The 27,628-nt window shown below is 50.1% G+C and overlaps 1 protein-coding gene across 3 annotated transcripts in view; it reads left to right on the top strand.

Annotated features, from left to right (window-relative positions):
- The window catches only part of DENND2A (DENN domain containing 2A), a 111,514-nt gene extending 91,686 nt beyond the window's left edge, over window positions 1-19,828 (top strand). For all 3 annotated transcript variants that reach the window (XM_060196701.1, XM_060196702.1, XM_060196700.1), the window contains exons 14-19: window positions 7,994-8,171; window positions 8,411-8,452; window positions 12,128-12,233; window positions 12,330-12,575; window positions 17,903-17,989; window positions 18,522-19,828. In XM_060196701.1, the coding sequence (XP_060052684.1) occupies window positions 7,994-8,171; window positions 8,411-8,452; window positions 12,128-12,233; window positions 12,330-12,575; window positions 17,903-17,989; window positions 18,522-18,553 (691 nt within the window). In that variant the 3' untranslated portion in view covers window positions 18,554-19,828. The remainder of the gene's footprint in view (window positions 1-7,993; window positions 8,172-8,410; window positions 8,453-12,127; window positions 12,234-12,329; window positions 12,576-17,902; window positions 17,990-18,521) is intronic.
- The last annotated feature ends 7,800 nt before the right edge of the window (window positions 19,829-27,628 follow it).

The raw sequence follows: 27,628 nt of genomic DNA, 5'->3' as shown, positions 1-27,628 counted from the left end.
GACTGGAGTAAGGATCCCCATTCGAGCCCCCCACCTGCACAGGTGGTGAAGCAGGACTGCAGGTGTCTATCGCTCCACCTCTCTGTCTTCCCCTCCTTTTTCAATTTCTCTCTGTCCTACCCAACAACAATAATAAGAAGAACAATGATAAACAACAAGGGGGAAAAACTAACCTCCAGGAGCAGGGGATTCATAGCAGGAACCGAGTCCCAGCGATAACCCAGGAGGCAAAATAAATAAGTAAATAAATAAAACTTAACTACACTTGCCATTGTCTAAATGTCAGGTACACTTCTTTGATGTCCTAAGAAATACTGGGTTTATCCTGCGGCCATGGCATATACAGCTCCCAGACAGACTCTCAGGGAGAATGCCAGTTGTCTGAGTTCATGGACTGCATGTTACTATTATCCTTGACCTATGGGCCTGGTATAGTTTAACTCATGACTTAGTCCAGACCTCAGTCCCAGAGCCCGGGAGTTGCAACAAAGGAATGTCCTAAGGCCTTTCTTAGTAAGCAGGTCTTGTGGTATTTAAGACAAAGAACTGTACCTGGTAAAAACAACAAGAATAAAAACAATAAGACCATGTCTATGTCCTTTTTTTGTTTTTTACTGGATAGAGACAGAGAGAAATGGAGGATGGGGAGATAGAGAGGGAGAGATCCAGAGAGACACCTGCAGCCCTGTTTCACCACTTGTGAAGCTTTCCCCCTGCAGGTGGGGGGTGGGGCTGGGAGCTTGAACCCAGGTCCTTGCGCACTGTAATGTGAACACTTAATCAGGTGCGCCACCACCTACCCCCTATGTCTATGTTTTTATAAGCATGGAGGCATAGGTAAAAATCAGTAAGATTAGGGAGTTGGGCAGTAGCGCAGCAGGTTAAGCACAGGTGGTGCAAAACGCAAGGACTGGCGTAAGGATCCCAGTTTGAGCCTGCGGCTCCCCACCTGCAGGGGAGTCGCTTCACAAACGGTGAAGCAGGTCTGCAGGTGTCTCTCTTCCTCTCCCCCTCTGTCTTCCCCTCTTCTTTCCATTTCTCTCTGTCCTATCCAACAACAATGACATCAATAACAACAATAACTACAACAATAAAACAAGGGCAACAAAAAGGGAATAAATAAATAATCAAAAAAATCAGTAAAATTTCTAGTCACAAGTAGCAGGAAGTCCGGGATCAGAAAACTCCTTCAACACATCATACTTCGGCATGAAGCTGAAAGCCCTTTCCAAGACCCTGTGAACCACACTGAGACCCGGGAGGGCCCAGTGCACAGACAAGTCCAGCTCTCCTAGCAGGCAACCCCTCACAGGGTCGGAGCACCAATGCTGCCCTGAGAAGGCTCTGGCTAGGAGAGGGCATTCCTTCTGGAAGCATCAGTGCCCACCTGCTCCTGGTGTCAAGGAAACAGCCAGGGTGGTGTGCTCATTGGCCAGGCTGTGGCAGACAAGGCTCTGAGGGACAGTGACTACTGCAAGCTGTCAGACCCAGAAATCTGTGACAAGAGCCTGGAGCACAAGGCCTCCTCAGCTAGCACCACATGCTGCACTCTGCTCTTGTTTGGGTTGGGTTTTATTTTGTTTTGTTTACCAGAGCACTGCTCAACTCTGGTTTATGTTGGTGCTGGGGATTGAACTTGGAACCAGAGAGCCTCAGGCATCAAAGTTATCTGCATAACCATTACGCTATCTCATATATAGAGGATTACAGTTATTATTATTATTATTATTTTTAAAAACTAAATGTCTCAAACTTTTTATTTTATTTTATTTATTTATTCCCTTTTGTTGCCCTTGTTGTTTTATTGTTGTAGTTATTATTGTTGTTGTCGTTGTTGGATAGGAATTATTATTATTATTATTATTATTATTATTATTACTTTTACCAAAGCACTGTTCAGTTCAGGCTGATGGTGGTAAAAGGGTTTGAACTTGGGACTTTGGAGACTCAGGCATGAGTCTCTCTGCATAACCATTATGGTATCTACACCCACCCTCATATATATGTTTGTGTGCTTAATTTTATTGTGTTTATTGGGTAGAGACAGAAATTGAGAGGGGAGAAGGAGATAGGAAGAGAGGCAGAGACACCTGCAGCACTGCTTCACTGCTTGTGAAGCTTTCCTCCTGTAGGTGGGGGCTTGAACCTGGGTCCTTGTGCACAGTAACGTGTGTGCTCAACCGGGTGCTCCATCGCCCAGCCCAGCCTCATACTGATTTTCTGAATTCTTTTTCTTTTCTTCCTCCTTTTTTTTTTCCTTGAGAAGCCAAAGCCTCCCCCATGCATAAGTCCACCACTCTCAGGCTGCTTTTTTCATTCAGCTAAAGAAACAGAGAGGAGCTTCCAGTGAGACAGTACCAGAGCTACTCCTGGTTCCATGGCCCTTCCGGTGTGGTGCCAGGACCCAGGAACCCTACCTGGTGAACTGTCTCCCTGGCCCCGGGCTTCAGTTTCTTACTCCGTGCAGCTGGAAGTGGAAGCACTTGGCCTCCCCTCCCGCTTCTCCTCCCGCCCTGGTCTTTGCCAGGCCCCAGAGCAGAGCGTGAGAACAGGCCATGTCACAGACTCAGAGCATGACCCTGGGCCATCCCAGGATGGACAGGGCCGGCTCAAGGTCACTGCTGGCGGCCCACCTACGGGATGCCCACTTACACCAGAGGAAGTAGCAGGGAGCTGCGATGAGGGCAGCAACAGTTCTACAAGGGTTTTAAGTGGAGCCAAGAACCTGTCAAATCTCGAGTAACATCTGCTCTGTTTCATCTGCGTGGGGGGGGGGGTGCTGTGAGTGTTTCTTAAGACCCCGTCAAGCTGTAATGGTGAGCAGGAAAGAATGTGGTTATGATGGCTTGTTTTGTGGTCATAGCAACCCAAACAAATCACCCCCCTCGACCCCACTGCTTCTTCAGCTTTCTGATGGTAAATGTTGTGTTTTCCGGTTTATTCACTTTATTTGCCACAGTGCGGACTGAGGCAACTGACCAGGCAAAAAAAGAGGCAGAAAGGGAGCAGAGGTTTGAGATAGGACCAGTTTTTCACATTCAAGCCATTTTCTACTTTTTTTTTTTCCTTTTCTTTCTTTTGCCACCAAGGCTTTATGCCTGTGTGACTCCACTGTGCTCCTGCTGGACAGAATTTTTTTTTCCCAGGTAGAGAGAGAGAACGGTGAGAGAGAGGGAGAGGGGAAAGGAGACACCACAGCATTGGTCCACTACTCATGAAGCTTTCCCTGTGCACCTGCTCTTGTGTAGTGGCCAGGAGCCCAAACCTGGGTCCTCCTGTGTGGTGACATGTACTCTACTGGGTGAGCTATCTCCCAGCACCCTTTTTCTCTTTTCCCTCATGAAATGACAGGCCAGCGGCTGTCACGGATCTGATCAAGTGGTCAAGTCCTGACAAGTACTGGAGTTTGAACCCTGGCTTGGGTGTAAAGATGAGCATACAAGCTCTTGTGTGCTTACAGAGTCTGTACATTCCTTTTTTGTTCATATTTTTGTTTTTTTCCCTTTTGTTGCCCTTGTTTGTTTTTTTATTGTTGTTGTTACTGATATCGTTGTTGTTGTGTAGGACAGAGAGAAATGGAGAGAGGAGGGGAAGACAGAGAGGGGGAGAGAAAGACCAACAGCTGCAGACCTGCTTCAACGCTTATGAAGCGACTCCCCTGCAGGTGAGGAGCCGGAGGCTCGAACGGGGATCCTCATGCCAGTCCTTGCATTTCTCGCCACATTCACTTAACCCGCTGCACTGCCACCAACCCCGTTCATATTTTTTTTCCTCCAGGGTTATTGCTGGGCTCGGTGCCTGCACCATGAATCCACTGCTCCTAGAGGCCATTTTTCCCCCCTTTTTGTTGCCCTTGTTGTTGTAGCCTTGTTGTGGTTATTATTATTGCCATTGTTGATGTTGTTCGTTGTTGGATAGGACAGAGAGAAATGGAGAGAGGAGGGGAAGACAGAGAGGGGGAGAGAAAGATAGACACCTGCAGACCTGCTTCACCGCCTGTGAAGCGACTCCCCTGCAGGTGGGGAGCCGGGGGCTTGAACCAGGATCCTAACGCCAGTCCCTGCACTTTGCACCACATGTGCTTAACCCACTGCGCCACCGCCCGACCCCCTCCGTTCATATTTTTAATGATTCTTTTCATTCGTATGAAAAGAGAAGGAGAGACGACCTCACCAAGCTTCCCTCAGTGCCAGAGTACCTCCCATATGTGGTGCTGGGGCCCAGACCTAGACTGTGAGTATGACAGTGCATATGCTCTACCAGAGAACTGTCTCTCTGGACCCTAGATTTTTTTTTGCCACCAGGGTTATTGCTGGGGCTCAGTGCTGGCACTATGAATCCACCACTCCTGGTGTCCATGATTTTTTTCTTTCTATTTAACTGGGTGTACCACTGCCTAGCCCCCCTCCTGTTCACTTTAAAAAAAAACAATTTTTTTAAATTTACTATTGGATAGAGACCAAGAGAAATTGAGGGGGGGGGAGAGACACCTGCAACCCTGCTTCACCACTCATGAAGCTTCCCCCTGCAGGTGGGGCCCAAGGGCCTAAACCTGGGTCCTTGTGCATTATAATGTGTACACTTAACCTGGTGCACCACCACTTGGCCCCTGTTAACTTTTTAATAAATCTTTTTTGTTTATTTAAATTAAGTAGCTTATTTTGGATGGAGACAGAAGTTGAAAGGGCGAAGAGGGAGAGAGAGACATCTGCAGCACTGCTCCACAGCTCAGGAAGCTTATCCTCTACAGGTGGGGAAGATTTATTTATTCACAAGAGAAAAGAGAGAAGCAGAGCATCACTCCGGCACATGAGATGCCAGAGATTAAACTCAGGACCGCAGGCCTGTAGCAGTGGCAGTGGTAATGGTGGTGGTGGTAGTGGTAGTGGCGGCGGTGATGGTGATGGTGGTGGTAGTGATAGTGGCAGTGGTAGTGGCAGTGGTGGTGGTGGTGGTGGTGATAGTGATAGTGGCAGTGGTAGTAGTGGTGGTGGTGGTGATAGTGGTAGTGGCAGTGGTGGTGGTGGTGATAGTGGTAGTGGCAGTGGTAGTAGTGGTGGTGGTGGTGATAGTGGTAGTGGCGATGGTGGTGGTGGTAATAGTGGTAGTGGTGGTGGTGGTGGTGATAGTGATAGTGGCAGTGCTAGTAGTGGTGGTGGTAGTGATAGTGATAGTGATGGTGATAGTGGTAGTGGCAGTGGTGGTGGTGGTGGTGGTGGTGGTGATAGTGACAGTGGCAGTGCTAGTAGTGGTGGTGGTAGTGATAGTGGTAGTGGCAGTGGCGGTGGTAGTGGTAGTGGCAGTGGTAGTAGTGGTGGTGGTGGTAGTGGTAGTAGTGGTGGTGGTGGTGATAGTGGTAGTAGCAGTGGTAGTAGTGGTGGTGGTAGTGGTAGTGGCAGTGGTAGTAGTGGTGGTGGTGATAGTGGTAGGTAGTGGCAGTGGTGGTAGTGATAGTGGCAGTGGTAGTAGTGGTGGTGGTGGTGATAGTGGTAGTGGCAGTGGTGGTGGTGGTAGTGATAGTGGTAGTGGCAGTGGTAGTGATGGTGGTGGTGGTAGTGGCAGTGGTAGTAGTGGTGGTGGTAGTGATAGTGGTAGTGGCAGTGGTAGTAGTGGTGGTGGTGGTGATAGTGGTAGTGGCAGTGGCAGTGGTGGTGGTGGTGGTGATAGTGGTAGTGGCAGTGGTGGTGGTGGTAGTGATAGTGGTAGTGGCAGTGGTAGTGATGGTGGTGATAGTGGTAGTGGCAGTGGTAGTAGTGGTGGTGGTGGTGGTAGTGATAGTGGTAGTGGCAGTGGTAGTAGTGGTGGTGGTGGTGGTAGTGATAGTGGTAGTGGCAGTGGTGGTGGTGGTGATAGTGGTAGTGGCAGTGGTAGTAGTGGTGGTGGTGGTGGTAGTGATAGTGGTAGTGGCAGTGGTGGTGGTGGTAAGTGGTAGTGGCAGTGGTAGTAGTGGTGGTGGTGGTGGTAGTGATAGTGGTAGGTAGTGGCAGTGGTGGTGGTGGTAGTGATAGTGGTAGGTAGTGGCAGTGGTGGTAGTGATAGTGGTAGTGGCAGTGGTAGTGATGGTGATAGTGGTAGTGGCAGTGGTGGTGGTAGTGATAGTGGTAGTGGCAGTGGTAGTAGTGGTGGTGGTGGTGGTGGTGGTAGTGATAGTGGCAGTGGCAGTGGTGGTGGTAGTGATAGTGGTAGTGGCAGTGGTGGTGGTAGTGATAGTGGTAGTGGCTGTGGTAGTAGTGGTGGTGGTGGTGGTAGTGATAGTGGCAGTGGCAGTGGTAGTGGTGATGGTGGCAGTGGTGGTGGTGGTTGCCTGATTGGTTTCGCGGGCGGGAGATAGAGATGACGGGGGACTCATGGCTGAGCTGACAACACAGTTCAATCTTTATTCATGAGCGGGGATGCAGTCCAACAACCTAATCACAACACAACTCTGTCCTGTATCTCTCCTACCTCCCTCCTGAGGTGGAAGAATCAGGAACAAAGGAAATACGTATGATAGGGGCCGGGGAGAAGGAAAAAAAGCGGGAACGAGCGAGGACTAAACCAAATGTGGGGGGGGGGGACACCAGACCAATATCCCGGAGGTGGGGGTGCCCAGCCTACAGTGGACGTGCAAACAGAACACATCGCAAGCAACACAGAGCGAACCCAATGTGATGATTAAAACAGAAGGTCTCAGAAGCAGAATCCAGAGGCATACCAACAGGTGGTGGTGGTGGTGGTGGTGGTAATAGTGGTGGTGGTGGTGGCGGTGGTGGTGGTAGTGGTGATGGTAATGGTGGTGGTGGTAGTGGTAGTGGTGGTGGTAATGGTTGTGGTGGCAATGGTGGTGGTGGTAGTGGTGGTGGTAATAGTGGCGGTGGTGGTGGTGGCGGTGGTGGTGGTAGTGGTGATGGTAATGGTGGTGGTGGTAGTGGTAGTGGTGGTGGTAATGGTTGTGGTGGTAATGGTGGTGGTGGTAATGGTGGTGGTGGTAATGGTGGTGGTGGTAATGGTGGCGGTGGTAGTGGTGGTGGTAATAGTGGCGGTGGTAATGGTGGCAGTGGTGGTGGTAATGGTTGTGGTGGTAATGGTGGTGGTGGTGGTGGTAATGGTGGCGGTGGTAATGGTGGCAGTGGTGGTGGTAGTGGTGGTGGTAATGGTTGTGGTGGTAATGGTGGTGGTGGTGGTGGTAATGGTGGCGGTAGTGGTGGTGGTAATGGTGGTGGTGGTGGTGGTAGTGGTGATGGTAATGGTGGCGGTGGTGGTGGTGGTGGTAATAGTGGCAGTGGTGGTGGTAATGGTGGTGGTGGTGGTGGTAATGGTGGCGGTGGTGGTGGTAGTGGTGGTGGTAATAGTGGCGGTGGTGGTGGTAATGGTGGTGGTGGTGGTGGTAATGGTGGCGGTGGTGGTGGTGGTGGTAATGGTGGCAGCGGTGGTGGTAGTGGTGGTGGTGGTAGTGGTGGTGGTAATGGTGGCGGTGGTGGTGGTGGTAGTGGTGGCGGTGGTAGTGGTGGCGGTGGTGGTGGTGGTAATGGTGGCGGTGGTGGTGGTGGCGGCGGTGGTGGTGGTGGTGGTGGTGGTAATGGTGATGGTGGTGGTGGTGATAATGGTGGCGGTGGTGGTGGTAATGGTGGTGGTGGTGGTGGTGGTAATGGTGGCGGTGGTGGTGGTAGTAATGGTGGCGGTGGCGGTGGTGGTGGTGATGGCGGTGGCAGTGGTAGTAGTGGTGGTGGCAGTGGTAGTAGTGGTGGTGGCAGTGGTGGCAGTGGTAACAGCAGCAGCAGCAGTCCACCAGGCCCTGCCTAGGGCCGTAGCACTGTGGTAGAGCACACACTTCCCATGTCCAAGACTCTGGATTCAACCCTCAGCACTGTCACTACTGTCACCAAGCCATGTCCCATGGCCTGTGGCAGGGGACCTGCCTGGCGTGACCTGTGTGGGCAGGGTCCCCCCAGGAATCCGGGTGCCCCCCTCCGCTCCCCGCCACTGAGCCCGCCCTCTCCCCTCCTTCCCTCAGCACACTGTCCACGTGCTGCCACGCTGCAGTGGCCGCCATCTACCCGTTCGCCTGGCAGCACACCTACATCCCCGTGCTGCCGCCCGCCATGATTGATATCGCCTGCTCGCCCACACCCTTCCTCATCGGGCTGCTCACCAGCTCCCTGCCACTGCTGCTCCAGCTGCCCCTGGAGGAGGTGAGCTGCCCTGCTCTGCCGCTGGCCCCTCCCCTCCCCTCCCATTCCCTTCCCTTCCTTTCTCAGCTCTCTCCATTCCTTTCTTCTCCATTCCTCTCCTCTCCATTTCTCTCCTCCCCCCTCCCCACTTCTCTCCTCCCTGGTCTTCTTCCTTTCCCTCTTCTCCTCCACTCCTTCTTCTCCTCTCTCTCCCCTCCTTTCCTGGTAGCCACAAGAGTCTCTTTCCCCTTGCCCCCTAGGTTCTTGTGGTGGACCTTGTCAATAACCGCTTCCTCCGCCAGGTGAGTAACAAGGAAAGGACCAGGGTTCAAGTCCCCACTCCCCACCTGCAGGAAACTTCACGAGTGGTAGAGCAGAGATGCAGGTGTCTCTCTCCCTCCCCTCTCAATTTCTCTGTCTCTAAAAAAGAAAGACAGAGGGAGTCGGGCAGTAGAGCAGCAGATCAAGCGCAGGTGGCACAAAGCGTTAAGGATCTCGGTTCGAGCCCCCGGCTCCCCACCTGCAGGGGAGTCGCTTCACAGGCGGTGAAGCAGGTCTGCAGGTGTCTATCTTTCTCTCCCCCTCTCTGTCTTCCCCTCCCCTCTCCATTTCTCTCTGTCCTATCCAACAACAATGACATCAATAATAATAACTACAACAATAAAACAACAAGGGCAACAAAAGGAAATAAATAAATATTTTTAAAAAGAAAAGAAAATGTGGCCCAGGAGGTGGCACAGTGGATAAAGCACTGGGTTCTCAACTATGAGGTCCTGAGTTCAGTCCTCAGCAGCGCATGTACCAACCAGAGTGACATCTGGTTCTTTCTCTCTCTGCTTATCTTTCTCATAAATAAATAAATTCTTAACAAAAAAAAAAAAAGGAAGAAAGCAAAAGAAAGGCCATCGGGAGAGGTGAATTCATTGTGCAAGCACTGTTGGCAATTAAATATATATAGTGTATATGTATATATATACAGACACGCACACACACACACAAAGCTGGAGAAATAGCTCGCCTGGATAGTGTGCTGCTTTGCTAGGTGTGTGACTCAAGTCCAGCACATTCTCCTTCCCACTTATGATGAGTTTATCGGGTGTCACCCAGTCACACAAGGGCTGTCTGTAACTAGACATCATGATGCTTTTAAACTCAGCGCTGCAGTGCTACTGAGTCTTGTGGAAGTGGTCTGCTATCATTTTGTTGATGTCGTTGACACTCACCACCTGAAGACCCTCAGAGTAGGAGACCTTTTGGGGAGGCCCCTGTGCTCTGAGGCCCAGGCCATAGAGCCTACCTGGGATCACGCTGGTCATCAGTCCAGCACATGATTTGTTCTGTCCACTGGGAGATTTCTGGAATAGCCACGGGCAACCAGGCATTTTTCTTTCTTCTTTTTTCTTTTTTTCTTTTCTTTCTTTTTTTTTTTTATTTTTCCCCTTCAGGGTTATTGCTGGGGCCCGGTGCCTGCACTACAATCCTCTGCCCCTGGCGGCCATGAATAAGACAGAGAGAAACTGAGAGGGGGAGGGGAAGACAGAGGGGGGAGAGAAAGATAGACACCTGCAGACCTGCTTCGCCGATTGTGTGAAGTGATACCCCAGCCCCCGCAGGGGAGCCAGGAGCTTGAACCAGGATCCTTGCACTGGTTCCTGCACTTAATGGGGTGTGCCACTGCCCAGACCCCAGCAGAAGCATCTGGCTTCACACTTTTCAAACCAGTTGTACATTTCACCTGTTTTCCCAGCTTTTCTTTTCCTCTTTTTTTTTTTTTTTGTTAACTGCTTCCAGAGTTATCACTGGGGTTTGGCACTAGCACTTTGAATCCACTGTTATTCTTTTTTCTTCTGTTTTTATCTGATAGAACAGAGAGAAATTGAGAGGAGAGGGGAGACAGAGAGAGAGACAGACAGACAGACACCTGCAGACCTGCTTCACTACTAATGAAGCTCCCCTCCAGGTAGGCAGTTCGGGCTCAAACCCAGGTCTTTGTACAGGGTAACGTGTGCGCTCAGTCACGTGTGCCACCGCCCAGCCGCTTTCCTGGCTTCCTTGAGCTATAGGCCAGGAAGATAGCTCAGTGGTGGAACACACTTTAAAAGTATGAGGCAGCGCTGTGAAGAAAACACTGGGCTGTTAAACATGAGGTCCTGAGTTCGATTCTTGACACCGCACTAACTAGAGGGCTGCTCTGGGTTGTTCCCTCTCTGTCACTCTCTCCCTCTTCCTCCTCTCCCTCTCAGTAAATACTAAACTAACTAATAATTTTTAGAGATGATACTAATAAACAGAAACAAACCTATGAAACACAGGTACGGTACACAGCGTGGCACTGATTCGGTAGCTGGGTACATTGTGAAATAACTGCCCGAGTGAGGCTGCTTCACAACTCTCTCCCCTCACGCCATTTAATTAATTTTTAATGAAAGATACAGAGCAGAGCAGTACTCAGCTCTGGCTTGTGGTGGTGCTGGGGACTGAATCTGGGAGCTCGGAGCCTCAGGTAATAAACCTTTTTGCAGAACCGTTATGCTCTTTCCCCAACCCTCTCCCTTTCTGTTTACCTTTCACAGTGATAGGAACATTTCAGATTCAGTCTAACAACTTTATTTTTTTATTATTATTCTTTCTTTTAATAAGTTAATCTTTTTAAAAATGGCATTTATGGGGGCCAGGCAGTGGCACACCTGGTTAAGGGCACATAGTACTGTGTACAAGAACTCAGCTTCTTTTTAAAAAATATTTATTTGTTTATTCACTTTTGTTGCTCTTGTTGTTTTTATTGTTGTAGTTATTGATGTTGTTATTGATGTCGTCATTGTTGGATAGGACAGAGAGAAATGGAGAGAGGAGGGGAAGACGGAGAGGAGGAGAGAAAAATAGACACCTGCAGACCTGCTTCACTGCCTGTGAAGTGACTCCCCTGCAGGTGGGGAGCCGGGGGCTGGAACCAGGATCCTTACATCGGTCCTTGCGTTTTGCGCCATGTGCACTTAACCCACTGTGCTACTGCCTGACTCCCAAAAAACTTTTTTTAATATTTATTTATTCATTCCCTTTTGTTGCCCTTGTTGTTTTGTTGTTGTTGTTATTATTCTTGTTGTTATTGATGTCATTGTTCTTGGATAGGACAGAGAGAAATGGAGAGAGGCAGGGAAGACAGAGAAGGGGGGAGACACCTGCAGACCTGCTTCACCGCTTGTGAAGCGACTCCCCTGCAGGTGGGGATCCTGGGGGTCAAACCAGGATCCTTATGCCAGTCCTTGTGCTTTGTGCCATGTGCGCTTAACCCACTGTGCTACCGCCTGACTCCCAATAAAAACTTAAAAAAAAGAGAGAGAGAGAGAGAGAGAGAGAAAGCTAGACACCTGCAGCCCTGCTTTATTGCCTGTGAAGCTTCCCCCACTGCAGGTGGGGACCGGGAACTTGAACCTGGGTGTTTGCATATGGTAACATGTGTGCTCAAGCAAGTGCACCAATGTCTAACCCTTTAACAATTGTCAGGTGCAGGTGGGGGTATAACATAATGGTTATGCAAAGAGACTTTCATGCCTGAAGCTCTCAAGTCCCAGGTTCAATCCACCACACCACCATAAGCCAGAGCTGAGTAGTGCTCTGGTAAAAAAAAAAAAAAAAAAAAAAAAAAAAATTGTCTGGTGCATGATACAGTAGGGCTAGTTAGTGCTGGCCAAGGTGCTGTACTCACATCTCAGACACTTCCTCATCAAATCCCCTTGACCCCTGTCTCCCCACTTCTCCCAGCTTCCAGCTCCCAGCAGGCTTCTCTCTAGAGAGTTTGTAAACTGTGGGATGGGGGAGGGTGGGCTACCTCAGCCCTCTGGCCCCAAGTCCCAGAAAAGAAGCAGAAGATTTCTGGCTGAGCTCCATGCCAGGCCCGCCCGGGGGATGGGGGTGTCCAGCTGGCTGGCACCTTCCCCGGGCACCGTCCCTTCCGCAGCCCTGCCCCTGCTTTGCAGATGGACGACGAGGACTCCATTCTGCCACGCAAGCTGCAGGTGGCCCTGGAGCAAGTGCTGGAGCAGAGGAACGAGCTGGCCGCGGAGCAGGATGAGGGGCAAGCAGGTGGCACTACCACCCGCAGAGGGCGGTAGTGGGCCGGGGCTGGGAGGGGCCGGGAGAGGGGCAGGCCACTGACCGGGGTCCCCACACTCCCCACAGGCCTCGAGGCCAGCCCCCTGAACGCAGTGGTGTCCGAGGCCTTTGTGCGCTTCTTCGTGGAGATGGTGGGCCACTACCCGCTGTTCCTGACGCCCGGCGAGCGGGAGGAGCGCACCCTGCAGCGCGAGGCCTTCCGCAAGGCTGTTTCCTCCAAGAGCCTCCGCCGCTTCCTGGAGGTCTTCATGGAGACGCAGACCTTCCGGGGCTTCATCCAGGAGCGGGCGCTGCGCAGGCAGGATGCCAGAGGTGAGAGTGCCCGGTGGGGAGCTGCAGGGAAGGGTTTGAGGACCACTGCCAGCACAGGACAGCTGCCCAGGCGTCTGGGGACACGCCCTCCTGCCCTTCCGTCCCTCCAACTTGGTGCAACTCCCAGCATCCCCCCTTCTTCCCTCTAGCTGCCCACATCAGGCCGCTGCCTGCCGTGGAGTGTGTGGATCCAGCAGCTGGGGGTGTGATCTAGGAGGAAAGACCCCCCCACACACTCCTATGCCCTCCACTGGGAGCCTTTCGGGAGCCCTGCTGCCAGCAGCACCAGGCTGACCCTGAAGAGGTGGACAGAAGGCCCACTCTTTGCCAGCCTGGGCCCTTCCCCTTCCAGTGCCTGGATTTATTGATTTAATTTCTTGGGTAGAGACAGAGAGAGGGAGATGGAGGGGCAGGGAGAGACAGAGAGACACCTGCAGCACTGCTTCACCACTCATGAAGCTTTCCCCCTGCAGGTAGGGAACAGGGGCTTGAACCCAAGTCCATACACACACATGATAATGTGTGTGCTCAACTGGGTGCACCACCGTCTGGCCCCTCTTCTTTCCAGATCTTTCTCCTCTGCCCCTGCCCCAGCTCCGCCTCTGTCACACTGTCACAATGGAGAGGAGGTGGGACAAAAGGAGGGAGAAAAATTCCCGACTTTAAAAAAAAATGTATTTATTACTTATTGAACAGAGACAGAAACTGAGAGGTAAGGAAGGGGTGAACACCTGCAGCATTGCTTCACTGCTTGTGAAGGTTCCTCAGTGCAAGTGGGGCCCTGGAGCTTGAACCCAGGTCCTTATGCATTGTTGTTTTTCTTTTCCTTTTTTTCCCCCTTTTGTTGCCCTTGCCCATTGTTGTCGTTGTTGTTATTATTATTGTTGCTGTTATTGCTGTCATTGTTGTTGGATAGGACAGAGAGAAATGGAGAGAGGAGGGGAAGACGGGAGAGAAAGACAGACACCTGCAGACCTGCTTCGAGACGGGGCTCGAACCAAGATCCTTATGCCAGTCCTTGTGCTTCTCGCCTTGTGCGCTTAACCTGCTGTGCCACTGCCCGACTTCCCCAATTCTTTTTTTTTAAGATAAATGTATATATTTTTTAATAATTTTAATATTTATTTATTTTGAATAGAGACAAAAATACTGAGAGGGAGGAAATAAGTAGAGAGAGAAAAAGAGATACCTGCAGCACTGCTTCATTCGTTGTGACACTTTCCCCCTGCAGGTGGGGACTGAGAGGTTTTTTTATTATTATTATTATCTTTATTTATTTACTGGATAGAGACAGCCAGAAATTGAGAGGGAGAGGGGAGATAGAGAGGAAGAGAGACATCTGCAGTACTGCTTCACCACTTACAAAACTTTCCCCCTACAGGTGGGGACCGGGGGCTTGAACCTGGGTCCTTGTGCATTATAACATGTGCACTAAACCAGGTGTGCCACCGCCGGCCCCTTGTGGACTGAGAGTTTGAACCAGGGTCCTAGCACACTGTAATGTGTGTGCTCTACCAAGTGCACCACCACCCAGCCCTTCCCAACTCTTTCTTTAGGAATTTTTAGAGATATACCAGGAGGGGTCAGGCGGTGGCTGAGCCGGGTTATGTGCTCACAGTCAAAGCCCAAGGCTCTGTGCAAGGATCCTAGTTCAAGCTCCCGGTTCCCCACCTGCAGAGGGGTTACTCCACAAGCAGTGTAGCAGGTCTGTGGGTTTTGCTCTGTCTCCCTCTCTATCTCCCCTCTCCTGTCAATTTCTCTCTGTCTTATCTAATAAGGAAAGAAAGAAAGGAAGGAAGGAAGGTAGGTAGGAAGAAAGCTATGCCCTCCAGGAGCACTGGACTTGTAGTGCTGCTCCAAGTCCCAGTGATAACCCTGGAGACACAAAGAAAAGAGAGACAGGTACCAGGGGGTAGCTCGTCCATCAGAACTCACGCCTTGGCAAATGCCACATGCCAGGACCCCCAACTCGCTCTCTCGTGCATGCGTGCTCCCTCTCCCTCTCCCTCTCCCTCTCCCTCTCCCTCTCCCTCTCCCCCCCTTTCTCCTTCACCAGGCAGAAAGTGAAAGAGCCCTCAGCACCAAAGTTTCCTTCACTGGAAGGGCACCCAGTTCAAACCTGGCTCTTACTTGAGGCAAAGCAGACACTAGCCAAGTGAGCCATTTTGTCAGCCTGCTCCTCTCTCTATAACTCTCTCCTTAGCTCTCAAAAGTGAGGGAGAGGAGGTGGGCGGATGTCTTCTGGAAGCAGTGAAATTGTGTGGCTGTGAGGCCCCAGCAGGCAAAGAAGTAAAAAGATACTTGAGGGCCAGCAGGTGACTCCCTTAGTAGCACACTCACATCATCACTAGATAAGAGGACCCAGGCCAGGGAGGTGGGCGGTAGCACAGTGGGTTAAGCGCACGTGGCACAAAGCGCAAGGACCGCAGAAGGATCCCAGTTCAAGCCCCTGGCTCCCCACCTGCAGGGGAGTCGCTTCACAAGCGGTGAAGCAGGTCTGCAGGTGTCTTTCTCTCCCCCTCTCTGTCTTCCCCTCCTCTCTCCATTTCTCTCTGTCCTATCCAACAACAACAACATCAGTAACAACGACAATAACTGCAACAATAAAACAAGGGCAATAAAAGGAAATAAATAAATAAATAAATAAATAGGACCCAGGCCTGAGCTCCAGGTCACCACATAGGGGCACAGGGAGAGAGGAAGCCTCACAGTAGTAGAGGCGGGTGCAAGTGTCTCTCCCTCTCTGTCTCTCTGTGTGACACCCTCTAGGAGAGGGAAATGACCCCTGGGAGTGATGGAGCTGTGCGGGCACTGAGTCCCAGCAATAATCCTGGTGGGGAGGGGGAAAGAGGCATTGTTTACAGGAGAGATACGACAGCACCACTGCACCAGGGCCTCATGCCAGCTAAGGCACTTTCTCTCCTGGGTAAGCTGCCTCCCGGCCTGGGGTCTTGGTGTCCTGCTGTCGTGATGGCAGGTGGTAAAATTAAGTAACCAGTTTCGGTCACAGGTGACACAGGCCATGTTCTGGAGGTCAGTCTGCTATGTGGTCACTGGAGGGACAGGGCAAGCAGACTCAAGAGTCTTGAGTCCCAGGATTCCTAATGAAGGGTCCTTTGAAAGAATACACGAATGGAAAGGCCCTGGGTCCCTTCCCTCATGCTGGGGGCTGGGGGGTAGATAGCATAACGGTTATGCAAAGAGACTCTCATGCTTGAGGCTCCAAAGTCCCAGATTCAATCCCCTGTACCACCATATGCCAGGTGAACAGTGTTCTGATTAAAAATAAATAAATAGAGACCAGGCAATGGCATACTCAATTGAGAGCAACTGCTTCCAGATTTGAGCCCTTGGTCTCAATCTGCAGGCAGGAAATTTCACTAGCCATGAAGTAAATGTGCAGGTGTCTCTCTTTCCCTCTCCTTTTCTACCTCCCCCTCCCCTCTCAATTTCTCTCTGTCCTGTTTGGAAACAAGGGGCAGAGAGAAAGAGAGAGAGATGGGGGGGGAGAGAGAGAGATGGAGAGAGAGAAACGGCTTCCAGAATCAGTAGATACATTGTGGAGGCACTAAGCCCGAGCAATCATAGCCCTGATGGCAATAAATAAAATAAAAAATAAAATTTAGGAAAAAAAAGAAAGAGAAAGGAAGAGGAGGGAACCCTGGTGGTCCACCTGGTTGAGCGCATGCTACCATGTTATTATGTGCAAGAACCCAGGTCCAAGCCCCATGCCCCACTTGCAACGGGGACACTTCATGAGCCACGAAACAAATATGCAAGTGTCTCTCTCTCTCTCTACCTCTCCCTCGTGTCTCAATTTCTCTCTGTCCCATCAAAATAAAAATTGAAAGAAAAAGAAAAGGAAAAAAATGGCCACCAGGAGTGGTAGATTCACAGTATTGGCACCAAGCCCCAATGAGAACTGTGGTGGCAATAAAAAAAATAAATAGATCGGGATTCAGGCGGTAGCACAGTGTGTTAAACGCATGTGGCACCAAGCACAAGACGGGCATAAGGATCCAGTCCGAACCCCTGGCTTCCCACCTGCAGGGGAGTCACTTCACAAACAGTGAAGCAGGTCTGCAGGTGTCTTTCTCTCCCCCTCTCTGTCTTCCCCTCCTCTCTCCATTTCTGTCTGTCCTAAGAACAATGACATCAATAACAACATTAATAAGTACAATAAAACCACAAGGGCAACTGTTGGGCAATACGCCAGCTCCCCCCTGCTTAACTCTGAGGTCTATTTACATAACCACTAGAACCGCCCTGCCTGCAGGGCATTGGTTTAATCACCACTGGTTCATACTCCCTTTTTGCTCCGCCCCCTCTCCTAGACACACCCTGATTTCCACCAGTCTCTTTTCACTCAACCCTCTCTACTTCACATCCTGTTTCCACCCTACTTGGGTGAGTATATATACAGCTGCTCTTCTGTTTGAACACACTTGGGATTGCCTTCCTGCTCCAAGAGTCCCAGAGTCTCTCTCCTGCAATGCTAGCCCGGCATGAGTTCCTGATCCCTCTCCCACACAGAAGCCTAGGTTGGCTCCAGTCGAGTTCTCTCCAACCCAGAGAGCACTTGCTCGGGAAGAAGCACCCTCAGGCTATCCCGGCAGGCAACAAAAGAGAATAAATAAATATTTAAAAAAGTTTTTTGGGAGTCAGGCGGTAGCACAGTGGGTTAAGTGCACATGGCACAAAGCGCAGGGACCAGCATAAGGATCCTGGTTCGAGCCCCTGGCTTCCCACCTACAGGGGAGTCGCTTCACAATTGATGAAGCAAGTCTGCAGGTGTCTGTCTCTCCCCCTCTCTCTTCCCCTCCTCTCTCCATTTCTCTCTGTCCTAATCAACAATGAAGACAGACAACAATAATAACTACAACAGTAAAACAACAAGGGCAACAAAAAGGGAATAAATAAATATTTAAAAAAATAGATCATTTTTGAAAATCAGCAGAGTACTAGCTTATCTGCCTGAAGCCCCAGAAGCCACAGACTCAATCCCTGCCCTCACTTTATGCAGAACTGAGCAGTGTTCTAACCTCTCTCTCCTTCCCTCTCACATTTTTTTTCAAAAGAAAATTAAACGATAACAGTGGTCCAGGAGGTGGCCCAGTGGATAAAGCATTGGACTCTCAAGCATGAGGCCCTGAGTTCAATCCCTAGCAGCATATGTACCAGAGTGATGTCTGGCTCTTTCTCTCTCCTCCTTTCTCATTAAATAAATAATAATAATAAAATAACAAAATACAAAGCAGCAAATTGCTTTGTCTCCCCCCACTCCTGCCCCCACATTGATCAGTGGGCTGGGATTTCTTTTGTCCCAGGTCTGTTTGAGGTCCGAGCCCAAGAGTACCTGGAGACACTGCCTAGTGGGGAGCACAGTGGAGTCAACAGGTTCTTGAAAGGACTAGGTAAGTCCCACTCCCACTCCCTGTCCCCAGCCCCATCCTCCAGAGCCAGGCCTGAACCACTTGGGCTTTTTTGCACCTGTGATATGGGGCCAGTGAGCTAGCTCAGGTTCAAGTCCCAGCACCATGTGCAAGGTGTCGTGACAACAGAGGCAGCTTCATCGAAGTTCTTCCTTTCTTCATCTCTCTGCGTGGGGAAAAAAAAAAAAGTGACCTGGGACCTTGAAATCACTCAAATGAGAAGCCCTGGTTCCACAGAGAGAATATATCCTGCCAGTCCTTTCTGAGCTTCAGGATTTCTGTAGAGAAGCTAGCTTTTGTATCCTATCCTACGGGACTGTTTGCTTTTTCTCTGTTGCCTTCAGAATCTTCTCTTTGTCTTTATCTCAGCCATTTTACTTGTTGCATGCATTGGTGAGCTTAGCTTCTAATTCATTTTTTCTCGGAGCTTCATGAATTTGGGGTGGGAAGGGTTTAGCTCAGCACTCTGGCCCCCTAAGAGTTGCTCTCCTCTCCTCTCCTCTCCCCTCATCAGGCAATAAGATGAAGTTCCTCCACAAGAAATAGCCACAAGCGAAACCTCCTCCTGGTGTGACCGACCTCGGGTACAAACAGCCTGGCAGCCATGCTGGAGACCTAGGTGTGGGGCAAATGCCATCACCGCCAGTCCCTCCCTGCAGCCTGGCTCTTCAGAACAGCACTGGCAAGGGGGCCAGAGCCTGGGCACATCACCACAGTCACACAGACTGTCTAGGGTGTTGGTTTCAAGGTGTTTTTTTTTTTTTTTTCCTAATCTTAGGTATTGAAACAAATGAATAAAAAGTATTTGGGTCTGTCATTTTAACCGTGCCAGGGCTAAGAAACTCTGCCCCTGCCCTGTGTCACTGTCCTTGTTTGGCCTGCCTGGCAATAAGCTTGAACCCAGGGCAGAAGGAATTGGAAGGACAGCACTTAGGGACTCGACCAAGGTGCCTCTCTGGGCACCACTAGGAACACGGTGCTTGGTGGGGCCAGCCCTGTGGCAGCACCTGCTGTCACTCATGCCCCCCACCACCACAGCTTTCAGGGCATCCTCCTGGGGAAGGGATTGGCTCACTTGTGGAGAAGGCACAGGCCTTCTGAAGGGGATCATGATAGTCGGCCTCAGAGTTGTCCCTGCTCCCGGGCCACCCTGCGATGCTACCTGGTGGCCAAACTGCAGACCTGCCTTGCTCAGAGGCCACTGCGTGGGACCCCCAGCCCACCCCCCAGAGGGGACCTCTCCTTAGAGTCTGTAATGGGTGTTGGGGGTGGGGCACTTGATTCCTCTGGACCAGAAACTGGGAGGAGTCACAGGGTTGGAGGGGGAATAGCTTTTGGGGTCTGTTCTAGGAGGGAATCCTTGGGGAGTCAGCCGTAGAGTCACTACTGGGACCCTTCCCCACCTGTCTACCCCAATGCCAGCCCCCCTTGGGTGGCACCAGCAGAAGCACATAGAGGGATGGTGCGCTCTGACCTTGGCAGTGGCTTGGGGGCCAGTGTTGCCTATGGACGTGGAAGGAAAGGCTTGAGGTTCCTTAAGTGGCAGGAGAGAGACTCCACAGGCAAAAGTGGCCTGGGGTGGGGGGCTGTGAGGCTGGGGTGGGGAGCAGGCAGGAGGAGGGCCTCTGAGTGCAGGGGCTCAGGAATGTGCCCCTCACACACCAGGTGTGTCAGCTATATTCACGCTAATGTTCTGCATATTTTTATACTGCCCCAAGATGATCACGTTTAATATTTTGGGATATACTTTCTTTTCTAACTTATTTCATGTTCTATTTGTTGACTTAACACTCCAGGTGAATAAATATGCATTTTTACCTACACAGATAGTCATCTATTTCGTAAAGATACTAAAGTCGTCATGGGGACTGAGTGATGGCACACTTGGTGGAGCACATGTGTTAATGATACACAAGGACCTGGGTTCAAGTCCCCAGACCCCACCTGCAGGGAGGAAGCTTCACAAATGGTGAAACAGTGCTGCAGGTGTCTGTCTTTCTCCCTATCTCCCTCTCACCTCTCAATTTCTGTTTCTATCCAATAAGTGAATAAATAATTTTAATTTTTTATTAGATTTATCTATTGGATATAGACAGAAATTGAGAGGGAGGGGGATGGTGTGGTGGTGCACCTGGTTGAGCACAATATTACAAGGCACAAGGTCCCAGGTTCGAGCCCCCGGCCCCCAAACTGCAAAGGGAAAGCTTCATGAGTGGTGAAACAGGGCTGTAGGTGTCTATCTGTATCTCTCTCTCTCTCTTTAAATATTTTTAAAATAATTTATTAATTCATGAGAAATATAGGGAGAGAGAGAAAGAACCAGACATCACTCTGGTACATGTGCTGCTGGGGATTGAACTCACGACCTCATGGTTGAGAGAATCCCGGACCAGTATATCTTCCTATATAGCTCCCATACCCTCTCAATTTATGAATATCTCTGGCCAATAAAATAAAAAAATTTTAAAAGAAAAAAAGAAACTGAGAGGGAAGGAAGAGAAGAGAGGAAGAGAGACAGAGAGACACCTGCAGCACGGCTTCACCACTCCCGAAGCTTTCCCTCCTGCAGGTGGGGACCAGGGACTTAAACCTGGGTCCTTACACATTGTAATATGTGTGCTCAAGCAGGTGTGCCACCACCTGGCCCCCCCCCCAATTTTTTTTTAAATATTTATTTATTCCCTTTTGTTGCCCTTGTTTTATTTTTGTAGTTATTGATGTCATCGTTGTTAGATAGGACAGAGAGAAATGGAGAGAGATGGGGAAGACAGAGAGGGGGAGAGAAAGACAGACACCTGCAGACCTGCTTCACTGCCTGTGAAGCGACTCCCCTGCAGGTGGGGATCCAGGGGCTCGAACTGGAATCCTTACACCGGTCCTTGTGCTTCGCGCCAAGTGCGCTTAACCTGCTGCGCTACCACCCGACTCCCCAAAAATATTTTTTAAAGTCAATCTTACCCATCCTCTTATGCATGCAAGATGCTTCAGTTTCTAACATCATAACACTGAGTAAAAAGCACCTTTGTTCAAAGATACTAGGATACCTAGCTCATTTGCAGTATTTCCACTGGTGATCAGTTGCTTGGTTGCTTGGCTGGTTGGTTTGCTATAGGCTGAACTTCACCACTCCAGGCCAAGTTTTTCAAATAGGAAGAGGACCAGAGGCCAGGTGGTCTTACATTCACCTAGGAGAATGCATATGTTAACATGTGCAAGGATCTGAGTTCAAGCCTGCAGGGGGGAAGCTTCATGAGTGGGGTGTTAATGTCTCACTTTCTCTCTCCCTCCCTATCTCCCCTTCCCCTCTCAATTTTCTCTCAGTCTATCTGAAGGGGGGAAATGGCAGGTGGACTGGTGGGTTTGTCTTGCTGGTACTGAGTCTCATCAATAACCCTGGTGGCAAGAAAGAAGAGAGAGGAAGGAAGAGAGAGGAAGGAGGCTGGCTGATGGCTCACCCAGTAGAGTGCTCAGGTTTGGGCCCCAGGCCACCACATGGGAACACGTGCAGGGGAGAAGCTTCATGAGCAGTAGAGCAGTGCTACAGTGTCTCTTCTCTGCTTCTCTTCCTCTCTCTCTGTCACTTATGGGGGGGAGAGGAAGGCAGACTGCCAGGAGCAGTGGAGTTGTGTAGGATTATTGCCCCAGCAATAATCCTTGTGGCAGAGAGAGAAAGACAGACATGTTGAAGCTTCCTCCCATGCCTGCTTGAACCCGGGTCATGCACACAGCGAGCCAGGCACACTATCCAGGTGGGCTGTCTCACTGGTTCCTTTTTTTCACTGGTGCTTGAAGTGAAATAGACAAATGAAGCAGTGCTCAGATCAGGCATGCACAATCTGACCAAGTCCAAGGTTCACAAGCAGGACATCTTTGGGCCCCTGGAGCCCCTCCTGCCTCCTCCCAGCAACCATCCCCTGACATGTTCACCAGAAGTCTCAGGGTGTCTGCAGCCAACTGCCGGGTCCCAGGTGGATCCTGCGGGTTGGCTGTGAAGCCTCAGAAGTCGACAGCCATGTCACTCCACGTCCTCCTGGGCATCTCACCTCACACCAACCATCTGAGCAAGAACCAAGTCCCCTGAGCCCAACGGAAAGCACACATCTTTCAGTTTGCTCCTGGAACTCCTTCCAGGTCTCTAAAGAAAGGGTGCTGGTGGCCTGGGAGGTGGCATAGTGGATAGAGCCTTGGACTCAGAAGCATGAAGTCTCAAGTTCAGTCCCCATCTGCAGGGAGGAAGCAGGTCTGCAGCTGTCTCTCTTTTCCTCTTTATCTCCTGCTTCCCTCTCAATCTCTCTCTCTTTGGTAAAAAATAAGGCTGCCAAGAGCAATGAAGTATAGGATGGGATGGGATGGGATGGGATGGGATGGGATGGGATGGGATGGGATGGGATGGGATGGGATGGGATGGGATGGGATGGGATGGGATGGGATGGATTGAGGGATGCAAAATGGGTTAGCAGGACAGTTGAAGGAGGGAGACTAATTATGGTGGCCCAACCAGCTTGGGGTGTTGGGGCACAAAGGAAGTAATTTGGGTCTCTCAGAGGTTGAAGAAATCATGGGGTGGTAAGAGAAAGGAAGAGGGTTACCACCAGGAGCCAGTTGGTGGCGCAGCTGGTAAAAGCCCATACTATGTTCAAATCCTCCCTGCCCCATCCTCACATGCAGGTGAGTGGCAAATCAGTGCTGCAGCTCGCTCTCTCTCTCTCTCTCCCTCTCTCTTTCCCTCTCTGTTCCTCACTCTATTTCTCTCTGTCGTAATTAAGAAAGAAGAAAAGACAAATTAGGAAAAAATGACCACCAGGAGCTGTTGAGCCCCAGCAATAATCCTGGTGGCAACAAGAAGAGAAGGAGAAAGAGGAAGAAGAGGAAGACGTTTATCGCCAACACATGTACCTCTTATGGACATAGGGGCAACCCAGCTAAACTGATCACATGGGCACAAGCTTCAGGTTCCATCTCTTGTTTGTTTATCTTTACGCACATGTATGCGACGCGCGCGCACACACACACATATGTATCTATTTTGGATAGAGACAGAAATTGAGAGAGAAAGGAGAGAGAGAGAAACCAGAGGCACTGCTTCACTGCTTGTGAAGTTTCCATCCTTGCAGGAGCTTGAACCTGGGTCCTTGTGCATGGCAAGGTGTGCTCAACCACCCAGCCCCTCCGTCTCTTATTTCTATTTACTTACTTGCTTTTTGTCTAGAGCCTTCCACAGGCCTTGCTGTTGGTGGGTGCCCAGGATTGAACCTGGAAGCAAGTCCGGTGCACTGCCACTAGGACCCCGAAGACATCAGCTGTATGTAGTCAAGCCAACACAGAACAGAACAAAGGTGCTGGGGAGACAGCATAATGGTTCTGCAGAAGACTCTAATGCTTGAGGCTCTGAAGTCCCAGGTTCAACCCCTAGTACCACCATAAGCCTGAACTGAGCAGTGCTTTGGTCCCTCTCTCTGCATCTCTCTCATTAAAATAAATAATTAAAAGAGAGAGAGAAGAGAAGGAAGGGGAAAGCGGAAGTCAGGGAGGACTACAGGGGAAGGCACAATAAACGGAAGGTGAGCTGTGCTAAATCCCGGCTCCTCCCAGTGTCTCTTCCCCTCTGCAGAAGGTGCTGGGGCAGAGTGCTCACCTGCAAGCTGCCCCACCCAGAAAAATCAACCTTAAGCCACCAAGGACACATGGGGTGGGGCAGAGGGCAAAGTCCTGCTCTCCTGCAGGCACAAACACTACAGCTTACTGAAGTAGGTGAAAGCCACTGGTGTGGGGGGTGTAGGGGGTGTGGTGGACCCCAGCTCAGGGCAGCCAGTGGGTCTTCAAGACTAGGTTTTGGGGACCCTTGCTGTCCCCTGGCCCCAAACTAGCCGCTCCCTGGCCATCCCGCCCAGGACTTTTTGCTCCAGCCTCCCTCCTGCAGCAGCACTGCTCCACCATGCATATACAGCCAGTGCTCAGGGGAGCAGGCTGGAGTGGAGAGATGCCTGAGGGCTGTAGACAGCAGGCAGGTGGAGCTGGGGGTGATCTCTCTCTCTCTCTCTCTCTCTCTCTCACACACACACACACACACACACACACACACACACACCCTGCCTATACCCCCACCACCCCCCACCCCGTACTCTGGAATCGCCCTTTAAGTTCTGGGGATGGCATACATGATTTCACTGCCCCATGCTAATTTTTCCTAGTAAAGAGAGACAGACAAAGAGAAAGCAATGCCATAGCACTGGAGCTTCCTTCTCTTCAGTGGCATCTTCCATGTGGTGCCGGGGCTCTAATCTTAAAGGCATGCATGACGAGCAAGTCATTGCACCCTACCCAGTGAACTATTTCTCTGGCCCTTGAATTTTGCATTTTTGTATTTTTTGTTTCATTAGTGTAACCACTGGGTTTCAGTGCCTGTATGACTCCACTGCTCCCAGCAGCCACTTTTTTTTTTTTCCATTTAGGTAGAGAGTGAGAGACACACACAGAGAAGAGACCATATCAGAGATCTTCCTGTCATGAAGCTTCCCTCATCCAGGCATGCACCTGTGGTGTTCCAGGGCTCGAACTTGGGTCCTCATGCATGGTAATGTGTGCACTTTACTAGGTACACAACCATCAGGCAGAACTGAATTGTGCTCTGGGAAAATACTGAGTTAGTAGATAAACAAATAAGACCAGGGCTAGGAGATAGCTCACCTGATAGGGTGCACACACTATATTCAAAGGCCTGGGTTTGAACCTCCAGCTACCACATGGGCGTGCCCATGCAAAGGGGTGCTTATTGCTTCTCCCTCACCCTCTCATCTGGAAGGAGGAGGAAGAGAAGAAGAGAAAGAATGGGAGTGGTGCAGGTGGATAGCATAATAGTTATGCAAAGAGATTCTATTGCCTGAGGCTCTGAAGTCCCAGGTTCAGTCCCCTGCATCACTGTAAACCAGAGCTGAGCAGTGCGCTGGTAAAAAAAAAAAAAAAAAAAAAAAGGGGGGGGGGTTGGGAGCAAGAAGAATGGGGAAAGAGGGAGAAAGGGGAGGGAAAGGAGTAGAACAGGTGGAGGGGGGTGGAGAGGAGGGGGAGAAGGAGGAAATAGTCCATCTAGAGGGATGGGACCCCACAGCTGTGAAGTCTCAGCAGTGTCCTAAGAGGAAAAAATAAAGTGTTAGTCAATGTCTCCTTTTTATAAATAAAAAATTAAATAAAAAAAAAGAAAATGTAACTTCTGACCTAGTGGCCAGACACAAATCCTCAAAGAGTCAAAGCAGCTCTGATGTTTGTGAAGATACAATTGTCTTGCCAAGGCCAAGCATGATCTGAAGCCCCCCCTGGAAAGAAAATGACACTCGATTGTGGCCCGGGAGGTGGCACTATGGATAAAGCACTGGGCTTTTCAAGCCTGAGATCCTGAGTTTAATGGTTGGTATCTATCACATGTGCCAGAGTGATACTCTGGTATTCTCTATGTCTGTCTTGCTCTCCTCCCTCTCATCAATACATAATTAAATTTAAAAATAAAAGGACACACAACTCACATTGTTTTGTAGGCTGGAGTTAGCCGAGGAAGGACTGCCAAGTAAGATACTTCCCACAAATGCGCTGCCTTAGTTCAGTGCTGGCTTTAAGTTTGCGGTTCCCAGAACAGCTGACCCTGGGGAGGCAGGGAGTGCCTGACCCCCAGCACTGAGGTAATAGGAGGTGCCAGCTCTGCTGTCACTCACAGGCTGTGGACCCTGCTGGGTAGCCCTGCATGTCTCTGATCTCAAGGGGCTGGGTACCCCGTGCCTGCCCTAGCTCAAAAAGCCTGAGCCAGAGAAGGCAGGGGAAGGGGCTCTGGAAGCTGTCACTTACAGCTATTAAAAAAAAAAAAAGGAGGGGGGGGTTACACTCAGTTAAGTGTACATGCACAAGGACCCTGGTTCAAGCCCTGGTCTGCACCTGCTGGGGGAAAGCTTCCCAAGCAGTGAAGCAATGCTGTAGGTTTCTGTGTTGTTCCCTCTCTGTCTCCCCCTCCTCTCTCAATTTCTCTATCTCTAACCAATAAATAAATTAAAGATTTAGAGGCTGGGTGGTGCTGCACCTGGTCGAACACACGTTACCATTTGCAAGGACTAAATGCAAGCCCCTGGAGGCCACCTGAAGGGATGGGGTGGGAAGCTTTGTGAGTGAGGAAGCAGTGCAGGTGTCTCTCCCCCTTTCTATTGTCCCTTACATCTCTGTCGGGACCATGTGGGAGCCTGACAGAGCTTAGGGAGAACCACCCCCATCCCTGGATGGAGGTCTGAGAAGATAACCTCTTGGTTAGTCTCTCTCAACCGAGGTGAGCATAAGGGGGGAAACTCAGACTTGGTTCTTTCCTTCTTGACTCTCAGGCCCACAGATACCCCAGTACTTCCCTCCATTAACTGCAGACCACATGGCCGCAGATTCACTTATTCAAAGTCACCTTCTGATCACAGAAGAACACACCTTATCACACACTTCATCACACACCTCAGACCCCAGACAAGAGAAATGCCAAACTATATGGCTTTTTGATATCCATCTTCTCTCTGTCTCACCCTACGGGTTTAACCCCTCTGCTTCTCTCAAATACCTTTGGATAATTAAGTTGCTTGTGTCATGGAAAATAACTGTCTTGTATCTCATCAATTCCTGTCATACCAACCCCCTACCTTAGGGGCATGCTGACTGTTAAGAAAACCTGTAATTTCTGTCATATTTCAACAATAATTAACTTCATTGTTTTTCTATTTAACTCATGTCCACTTTGATAATAAACGGACTCTAGGATTCTGGGACTCTAGGACTCAGATTCTAGGCATGCTAAGAGTCCCCTGGTGTCTTTTACTTCATGTCACCCCTGTCATGAGCGAGAAAGAACCAGCCTGTTACCTTTCCCCTGGAGACCACCCTGCTGGAGAAAGAGACACCCCGAAACATCTCAATTTCTTTTTTTTTTAAAAGATTTTATTTATTTATTGATGAGAAAGATAGGAGGAGAGAGAGAAAGAACCAGACATCACTCTGGTACATGTGCTGCCAGGGCTTGAACTCAGGACCTCACACTTAAGAGTCAAGCACTTTATCCACTGAGCCACCTCCCAGACCACTACATCTCAATTTCTATCAAAACCAATAAAATATTTATTTATTAGTGAGAGGGAGGGGAGGAGAAAGAGATCCAGAGCATGGATCTCACATGGGATGCCAGGAATCAAACTTAGGACCTCATGCTGGAGAATCCAGTGCTTTGTCTACTGTGCCACCTACTGGGCCACAAGTATGGCTATTTTTTAAGGAAAATTTGAAGACTCATTTCAACCACAGTTATTAATGTGAGATCATTTTAAAGAATTTATTATTTAGGGAGTCAGGTGGTGGTGCACCTGATTGAGTGCACATGTTACGATGTGCAAGGACCCAGGTTCAAGCCTCCCCTGCCCGCCCCTCCATCCTCACCAGCAGAGGGAAAGCTTTGTGCATGGTGAAGTAAAGTTTCAGGTGTCTCTCTTTCTCTCTACCACCCCCCTTTTTTATTTTCCCTTTTGTTGCCCTTGTTGCTTTTTATTGTTGTAGTTATATTTTTTGTTGATGTCGTCGTTGTTGGATAGGACAGAGAGAAATGGAGAGAGGAGG

Source organism: Erinaceus europaeus, chromosome 8, assembly GCF_950295315.1.
Source record: "Erinaceus europaeus chromosome 8, mEriEur2.1, whole genome shotgun sequence".
NCBI lineage: Eukaryota > Metazoa > Chordata > Mammalia > Eulipotyphla > Erinaceidae > Erinaceus > Erinaceus europaeus.
This window is presented reverse-complemented; position numbering and strand designations above follow the sequence as displayed.